We start from the raw sequence: 10042 nt of genomic DNA on the forward strand, positions 1-10042 counted from the left end.
CCCTTCTTTCTGCATGCCTTCATTTCCGTATAAGTAATATATATAACTTATATGGAAGTATGCAGTTTCCTTTTGAACCCACTCGTCAAAAAGGCATAGAAGGTGCAGAAACTGACTTAATTCACTATTCTGTTATGTTTCAAATGTAAACAAATATGGCTGCTCTGGTAAAAAAAAAAAATAAAAATAAATAAATAAAAAAAATTTAAAAAAAAATAGGTTAAGCTGCACTTAAACAACTTTTAATTTGTTGGTAATTCTATAAGTATTGCCTGCAGATTAATTAAAGGCATAAAAACTTCAACCGGAAGATAAGAACTTCACAATTCAATGATTTTTAAAGCAAAAAATACACAATTTACCAACACAGAAGAATAAAAAAGCTGAGCCCACGGAGCCGGGTAACAAAATGTATATATATATATACGTATGTATACTTTCGGTGCGGCCGATTTCAACCAAAAAGTGAGATGCACGACTACATGTTATAGCAGTCCTATATAAAAAAATTCAACGTGCTGAGCTGCTCGTTTTTGAGTTATGGGAGATACATACATAGGTACGTTCAGAAGTTATGAAAAAGTCTCTTTTGAATCCATTTTAAACCAATTTTATAAACCGTTTTGGAAGAAAGAGGTCTTTTAATCTGTCCTTACGTAGAGATGTCACGCAAACACATCGTTCAATTGCATGCGATAGCGGTCAAAATAGATATTTTAGTTGAAATATGATACACGGAATTTTTCGTGATTACAATACTTCCTTTACTTCACACAAGAAAGTAAAAATGAGTCTATTTATCCTGGCATAATGCTCCGCCATTTTTAATCATCATTACCAATATAGGCGACTGTCAGTTGCCTAGCTTTAAGCTTCAAAATTAGTACAGTTCTTTTCCGTGCATTCTTTACATAAATTTTTCAGCATGATATCTATATTATGGGCTCTGAAATTCTCATACTTTTGGCAGCGGCGAGAGGGGATGAGAAGTAACTGTAAATCTTCACACGAACTTTTGAATTAATAAATGTGGAATTTCTTGATAAGATGACTATAAAACGAGTATATTTTGAGAGTGGAAAAAATCTTTTACGATTTTTTTAGAACTATTATATTTATTTTAAATATTTCCTTTCATTAATTTGTAAGGATTATGTTAATTTATCTAACAGTTAAATTTTGAGTTGAAGTTACTGTCTTATCTTCTTTTAATTTCAAGCTTACAACTTCCGGCCAGAACGTATTTTTAGAATCGCGTTTGAATACAAATGAGGAGAAGTATTTAACTGTGAAGTTCTACTGATACGCAGTCGCATGGACCTCCGACCTATGGTTCTACAAATCAGAGTTATACGTTCATGCGACGGAAAAGAATCTACCATCCACCGCCAGCGGAATTCACTGAATCAATGATAGTAATATTAGAATGCTAAATTGACAATGTCATCTATACAATAATTGTTACATAATAATCCGTATGAAAAATAAATATACGATCAATTAATAATTACATTGTCATGGATAGGATCTATGTTGTGGAGAGTGAAACTTATATATTAACCAGTTTCTAAACCTATGTCTTCTTCAGTACGTCATAACTTCATGTTCTTATCAGTTACACACCTAATGATGTGTGTCCGTATTAATTTTGAAGTTATCCACAGAGTAAGCCAGTCACATCAGTTCAGGCAGTTGATAGTTCCATTGCCCAAAGTATATGATGTTGTGTAGGCTATTCTATGTTCACTTTTGTTAAGTTCATCGTTCAAGTAAATACTACTTGTCCACTTCGATACATCATAACTTCGTGTCCTTAAAAGTTCTACTGACTTCGTTAGAGAAAACCAGTGATTCTGATTAGCGCGCGTCCGCCAATTTAGGCTACTCTCTCTTAAGCTATTATTACGCTCGGCCGTACTTTAGGCCCTTGATAGCTTCGCCGTTATTTAGCATTAAGGGGCCATCTCTGTTAGAATTTTGATAGCTTCGGCTATATCTTTTTAGTTAAGTTTAATTTCTTAGTTCCTGTGTTCAAGCCAAAGGGGAAGCTTTATTGTAAAACTCCAAAAAGGAGTTCTGTGAAATTAATTTGGAATAATAAAGGGTAATTTCACCCTTCGTATACGTTTTGTTCTCTGTCTGATGAACTTAAGCGATTATTCGCTTATCAGTTCTTAAGATTCTTAAACTTAAATAGCAACTTAAAAGTACACAGGGTAGAATCTTACAAATTATTTATTAAAATGGCTGTGCATTTCCTGCCCATAAGAATATATTTCATGCAATCGATATGATGCATTTCGATCGTAATGCAGTGACATACAATCTATTGCAGCATTACTTAAAAATCATATTTGAACACGTTTTCGTCCAAATTGCTGAAAATGGTATCTTTAAGAACAATTTATTGAAAATAAAATTTTCGCGTAAATTGTTTTTCAAAACGCAATTATTAAGAGATAATGTAAGCTGGATTATTCAAAATATGAATATTAAACTGTATCTATCAAATCAAATTTAAACACAGTGGTACTGTTTTTAACATTCTATCACAGAGAAAATAAAATACTCTTTTTTATAATTTTTATACAAAGTCCGTAATCAGGACGTCCATTATCTGGAATGATCTATAATCCGGACCTCAAAGCCACAAACTTACGCATGCGCATTTAATGCGCGCGTCCGCTACGCATGCACATAAAGCGTTTAGCCATGCGCACTTCCGATAGTGAAGAAAGTGACAGAGAGGTTATTGAAAACGAAACAATTTCGATTGACAAGTTAGTCGGTATTCTCGACACAGCAATTACAGGACTTGAACAGTGGAACTTTGTAACTGAACAAGAAATTATGTCTGTTTATAGAATTAAAGAGAAAGTATTACCACACAAAAAAAAAAGAAGCAACTTAAACAACTTACATTGAAAGAAATGTTTAATAAAGTAAACAAATAAGTATTAAGCTTTTTTTTTTTTTTTTTTTTTGTAAATTTTGATAGCCTTTAGATAATAATTGCTCTTTATTTCATAAATTACGGTTTCATATTTTTAATTGTATAATTTCTGCATGCCACCTTACCAGATTTAAATTGATGATCTATAATCCGGAAAAACCCCTAATCCGGAATCGCCGAAGTTCCGACGAGTCCGGATTACGGACTTTGTACTGTAATACTATTTTGTAATTACATTTATATACAGCGTTTCAGTGTCATTTGCTTATGAATAGTTATTGAAAAGCCTAATTATAAAGAAATATTGTGAAAAATTAAAGAACCGAATTTACGAGTTTGATAACCAATAAAGTTAAGTAGTAATATAACAGATCATCGAGGAAAAGAGTTCATTTACAAGGTACTTTATTCCCTTTTTCTGCCATTGCTAGCTTTGAAATCGTTGAGTTTGTTAATCAAAAATTCGTTAAAGTGTTACAAAACATGAAACCGATAATAAAACAAACTCCAAATTCCAAAGTAGGGCTTCTACATGCCCATATTCAGGGGAGGATTACGTTATTCAAAACTGGATGGCTTTAGGTACTGATGTTATATCACAGTGCGAGAAACATACATACAATAATGTATATTCTTCATTCTTTAATTTCTTTAAATATAACACAGGGCGTTATTATTTGGTGGCAAGAATTTGAAAAGGGAAACGGACATTTAAAGTTTTCGACGCAAAATGCTAAAACGAAATTAATAGCCCTTCTGGACTAACGTCCTTTCGACTACAAAAATTTTTTAATTCGTGGTTAGAGTTAGTCGAGCCAAAAAAATTATATTGTGTATTTTTTAAGATTTTTTGACAAGCATTTTAATTAAATTTCTTTCATTCTCAGAAGTTCTATTTTTAATATACTGACAAGTAGTTAGTTGATAGTGGCAGCAGACATGAGCGTTAAACGCTTTGCCATCAATAGATGTCAGTCAACAAATTTTGCAACTTTCTGCAAGTTATAATTCTTTTAACAGACAAGAACAGTAAAGAGTACTTCTTTAACAGTAAAGAATTAGGAACAGTAAAGACTACTTCTTTAACAGTAAAGAATTAGGAACAGTAAGGAATATTCTTTAACAGTAAAGACTACTTCTTTAACAGTAAAGAATTAGGAACAGTAAAGAGTACTTCTTTAACAGTAAAGAATTAGGAACAGTAAGGAATATTCTTTAACAGTAAAAACTACTTCTTTAACAGTAAAGAATTAGGAACAGTAAAGAATATTCTTTAACAGTAAAGAATTAGGAACAGTAAAGAATGTTCTTTAACAGTAAAGAATTGGGAACAGTAAAGAGTACTTCTTTAGCAGTAAAGAATTAGGAACCGTAAAGACTACTTCTCTTAAAGTAAAGGATTAGGGACAGTAAAGACTACTTCTTTAACAGTAAAGAATTAGGAACAGTAAGGAATATTCTTTAACAGTAAAGAATTAGGAACAGTAAAGAATACTTCTTTAACAGTAAAGAATTAGGAACAGTAAAGAATATTCTTTAGCAGTAAAAAATTAGGAACAGTAAAGAATTAGAAACAGTAAAGAGTACCTCTTTAACAGTAAAGCATTAGGAACAGTAAAGACTACTTCTTTAACAGTAAAGAATTAGGAACAGTAAAGAATATTCTTTAACAGTAAAGAATTAGGAAGCAACTCGCTGGGTAGTCTGTTTTATGCAATACGGATTAGTTGCATTTTCTAGAAAATTCTTATAAACATATGGCATTTTATCGAGTATAGAAAGCTATTATAGTTTTGCAGAGTTTTAATGTGGCAGTATTTAAAAATATTCTTTCACATTACGGAGAGGAAGACAAACTTGTCATAATACGTAACAACAGCAACACATTACCGGCCTTCATACGAAGTTGTCATTCTTCTGCATCCTTCCAATGCCAAATGAGCTGAACGGATATCCCTAAGTTACTGCTCAAGGACAGTGATTTCTTGTATTATTGATTAATGTCTTTTATTTCCATAAAGCTTCCTGAACAGGTATCCAACATGTGGGGATTGATTAGTATATAAAGGTTTATACAGACCGAGACAATTATTAGCTGTTCTAGCTTTGTACCTCAACCTGCTTCATCATGTTCGTAAAGGTACGCATTATTTATCTCGTTATTTATGCTATTTTATAAAATTTAGTTATTGTGATTTCACGAAAATTATGCTGGCAATGTTTAGTTTGGTGAACAAATGAAATTCCCAGTCGAAAGCATAATATCTATATGGTTTTAAATGAGGCATTTCTATTACTTTGTAGCCATTATACCTATTTATAACAACTGGTTGTTGTTGTTGACTAATGCTCACTTGTCTGACCTATAGTCAGCGGAAGCCCACGAAATACGTCGTGGCAAAGAGCATAAGATACACCTGTCGTTGGCAACAGTCTTAAGCACCGTACAGATGACAGTGCAATTTAGCACTCTTCTGCCCTCAATTTTGATGGAGAGCACCCGAGGGAACGGGTCCCCCTATTCCCTACCTCCCGCTCCTCTTCCACTACCAGCAACCTCTCGAGAGGGCTTTCGGCTCGTCGCATATTTAAAGTGCCCCCCATGCCGCACGGACACTATACATTTACAAACATCACGCTTTCTCCGGGATTCGAACCCAGGCGCTTCGGCACGGCAGTCAGTGACGCTAACCACTATATCTGTTAGGCGGCATAACATTTGGACAGTTTATAACAAAGAATGACTGAATGTTGATTATAAATAATACGCAAATTGACAAGAAAAGAGAATTAATAATTTTTGGTGATAAAAATATGTAAAACATTTAGTAGTTGATAGTTGGCATTAATATTCTCATTTATGAATTCTGTGAGAACATAGTAACATCGAACAAGGCGCAAAAGAACATTTAAAAGTTGCCATTTGCTTATTATTTACTGCATCCTCGACTTAAGTTCATTTGTTTCAGGTGTATTAAAACGTAAGTACTAAAGTAAAAAGTTTCATTTATTCTTCAGCTTTACTCAGCATATAAATTTAAAAAAAAAATTTTTGAAATGAGACTTCTGGAATTTATTTATTAAGACACTTCTTAACAATTTAAATTAAGCAGCCAAAGAAATTTTATTAATTAACAATAAGAGTTAATTATCATTAAGTTAAGAGAAAGATTTCTTTTAAATATAACACCTTCAAAATCATTATGGGATTGTGGGAAATTAATACAATTGCATGCAAACTGTAGAAATTAACAAAGGGGAAGAATATTGAAAATTACAAGGCCATGAGTTTTACAAAAAACGAAATACAACAGATTTATGCTCTACTGCTGATTTGTTGTCAGAATAAAATATCATTCTAACTTGTGTACAATCTAATTTGTACATTTGTGAATTAAAGCAATATTCAAATCAACTCACTCAAATGATTAAAAATTTGAGTATGAATCCATAATGACACGGACAAACTGAAATAAATATTGTATGTTCCAGTTTGATCGGTAACATTTTTCTGCCTCTGAATGGCAACAGTTTGAACTTGAGAACTTGATTTTCAATTTGTTATGACAGAGTTTGAATGCTGCCAAATAGATGTTAGATTAGATTATAGAATTTCTGATATTCAATTGAATTTTTTTTTAAACTAGATTGGGTATTTTGAATATAGAATTGTCACTGAATCACTGCTTGTAGAATTCTAGATGCTGCTTGTCTTTAATGGAATTATTGTAGAACTTCGGAGACATGCAACGCCATTTTGTCTATTTGTTAAGCAAATAATATATGTAATAATGCTGTATCTGTTCCGCATATGTTATAAGAAGAAGATGATACGAAATGCATTGAATAAATTAACTATTATCTACCTAATTAACTCCCTTTAAGTTACTTTAAGTATCTGTGACTCATTTTCTATGAGTCACAGATATTAACGACAATTGAAATTTTTAATCCGTTAATAAGATGCAGTGTATGCTTTATGAAAGAGCATGACTAGTAAGAAATATGCACAAAATTGTATTGAAATAACTTATAAATTGTTATGATTGAGTAGTGCGCAGATAGATGGAAATTCGAAGTACGTATAACAGACAGCACGCAAGAAACAATCCATAGAATAATTCCCTCTTAATTGAGTGGGGCAAGGCATATAATAAATGTCATGCATACATTACAGTTACGAAAACCTTATCCACTGCTATTTTCTTCATGTAGTTTCATTCAAACAATCAAAATTTCCAATAAAAGAAACTAAAAATGGATGCTAGCAACTATGTAATAAACCGAAAGGATTAATTGATATTTTGTATGTTAAGAAATGGAGGGAAATGTAACAAATTACGAATTTCATGTAAAATTCATACAAAGTTTGAAACATTAAACGAATGTTATTCATTGCAATGAATCTCCCCTTCCAACGTGAGAAAGAGTTGGATTTTCTAACGTGAAATATGAAATTTTCTAGTTTTCACAATGTGGTCCTTCTGTACAAGCTACGCACACTGGCCAACGAATTAGATACCCAAGATCAATATTTTATTGGACCACCTTTTGCACGGATAACTCCTCTGATTCGTTTGGGCATCGAGTCTACATGCTTCTGGAGTGCTATGGAGCTTTTTAGATCTTGTAAATTAGATGGAAGAGAAGAGTGTTGTCGGATGCGTCTTTCCACCATATTCCATACATTTTTTATGGGGTTTTTAAGATCTGGGCTATGCGGTGGCCAGGGAAGGTGTTGGAAGTCAGACTGATGTTCAGCGACTCAATTTTGATCACGTCTGGCACGATGTGTAGTTGCACTATCGTCCGAGTATCTATCGCCATCTGGGTAAAAATGCAACATTGCAGGGTGTACTTGAACTGCCAGCATATCTAGGTATCTTATAGATGTTTGTTTACCCTCGAGAAGCACCAGGGCACTGCTTCCATGCTAGCAGAACATGCCCGGTATCATGATATTACCACCAGACCTTTGCACAGTGCGAGTAAGTCAAGACGGATTCATGGCTTCATGGGGTTCTCGCCAAATTCGACGCCTTCCATTTGTGCAGAATAAGATGTAGCGTGATTCATCCCACCACGACGTACGTCCCGTATCTTCTTTCCCGACATCACTGCAAACGAATTCTTGCATTTCGGGCAGAAATGAGTGGTTTCTTCACAGGCACCCGTCTATGCATTCCTATTCTCTGCAATTCTTTGCCCAAGGTCCTAACTGAAATCTGTAGGAAAGAACCTTTTTTGACGATCTGTGTCAGTTGAAGTACAGTAGAGTCCTTGTTCTGGCGTACAATTCGTCGGAGAAGACTCCGGTCACTCTCTTTAGGAACTGTGCTCGAACCACAGTTGCGTCTTCTAGAGAAGGGCTATGGGTTCTGAATCCAACTTTTGAAAACCTTTGATATGGCTGCTTTTGAGAACCCAGTGAGATTTCTTGTCTTTGAAATCGAGGCCCCTACTAATCGGATGCCAACAATAAGCCCTTTTTCAAATGGCGAAAGACTTCATTTAACGACTTCATTTCGGCGAAAGCCTTCATTTTAACATTTTACTTCATTTAACGTGAAAAGCACTCTTATATTTACTTCTAGGTGAACATAACTGTGGTTCGAGCACAGTTCCTAAAGAGAGTTCCTAAAGAGAGTCTTCTCCGACGAATTGTACGCCAGAACGAGGACTCTACTGTACTTCAACTGACACAGATCGTCAAAAAAGGTTCTTCCCTACAGATTTCAGTTAGGACCTTTGGCAAAGAATTGCAGAGGATAGAAATGCATAGTCGGGTGCCTGTGATAAAACCACTCATTTCTGCCGGACATGCAAGAATTCGTTTGCAAGTGGTGTCGGGAAAGAAGATACTGGACATTCTAACTACGTGCAACCCATATTATAAAAAAAATTGCGTACTTCATCTCTAGCACGCACTCAAATGAAAATCTGAAAGTTTTCTAATTCATTGGTCAATGCGTGTAATTTGCTTCAGATATTTTGTCCAAATTTTTTTATAAGTACTCAGGTGCCTTCCCTGTTACATAAGTTATAAACATTTGCATCGAATTTAAAATAATGGTTTCTATAATGCACTTTTTTTTTTTTTTTTTTTTTTTTTTTTTTTTTGTATCTGACATTTTATCTTGTTTTAAAACAGATCGTTATTCTCTTCGCTGCTGTGGCAGCTGCAACAGCAAGTGGACTGATGGGAGCCGGATATGGACTCGGACTTGGCAAGGCCATCGTTGCTGCGCCCACTGCAGTGACTTACCAAAGTGCAGTTATGGCTCCAGTTGCCATGGTTGGTAATGGAATGCTCGCTGGCGGTCTTGCTGGACACGGAATCGCCGCTGCACCTTTAGCTTACGGAAATGGACTTCTCGGAGTAGGTGCTATTGGTCACGGAATTGCTGCCGCTCCTGTTGCTTATGGAAACGGACTTCTCGGAGCAGGTGCTATTGGTCACGGAATTGCTGCCGCTCCTGTTGCTTATGGAAACGGACTTCTCGGAGCCGGTGCTATTGGTCACGGAATCGCTGCGGCTCCTGTTGCTTACGGAAATGGACTTCTTGGTCTTGGTGGTGGACTTGGCAAGGCAATCTTGTAAACATCTTCTACTGTGGATTTATATCTAAAACGCTTCTGGAATTAAATTATTAATTATGTTATAATAAATAATTGTTATAGACTGACATTTGTAATTGCTTTTCTCTATTTATTTTACATTTGAAGCCTCTCAAAATAGGTGGAATAATCTGAGTAACGTTAATGGAAGTTCTGCTGATAGAATCATCGGAGTAGTGTTAATGTTAATCTGCTGAAAAAAACTGCTGTTTACTTATTTGAAATATTTCAGTAAATGAATAGTAGTTTATTTTTTAAATCATTCTTAACTAAGTGTAAAGCATTTCCAATATCTGATGAAAATTATGCCATCAAAACGACTTTAAAATAATCTTCAAGTTAGAGCAAAGGAAGAGGTTTATTTTTTAAAGGTGGGAAAAAAAGCTATCTTTATATTTTCGTATTATGCAGTCGAGAACTGATTTGAACCAAGAATTGTGTTTAAAATTTTCACGCTTTGAAATTAATTCA

General features: G+C 34.4%; 1 protein-coding gene across 1 annotated transcript; it reads left to right on the plus strand.

The window, feature by feature from the left end:
- Nucleotides 1-4954: 4954 nt before the first annotated feature.
- Nucleotides 4955-9639, plus strand: LOC118196991 (uncharacterized). The gene is made up of 2 exons (XM_035368460.2): nucleotides 4955-5093; nucleotides 9105-9639. The coding sequence occupies exons 1-2, from the start codon at nucleotides 5082-5084 to the stop codon at nucleotides 9552-9554; spliced, it is 462 nt and encodes a 153-aa protein (XP_035224351.1). The 5' UTR covers nucleotides 4955-5081; the 3' UTR covers nucleotides 9555-9639.
- The last annotated feature ends 403 nt before the right edge of the window (nucleotides 9640-10042 follow it).

This window comes from Stegodyphus dumicola, chromosome 8, assembly GCF_044657685.1.
Source record: "Stegodyphus dumicola isolate Sdum_Otavi_A_Nest chromosome 8, ASM4465768v1".
NCBI lineage: Eukaryota > Metazoa > Arthropoda > Arachnida > Araneae > Eresidae > Stegodyphus > Stegodyphus dumicola.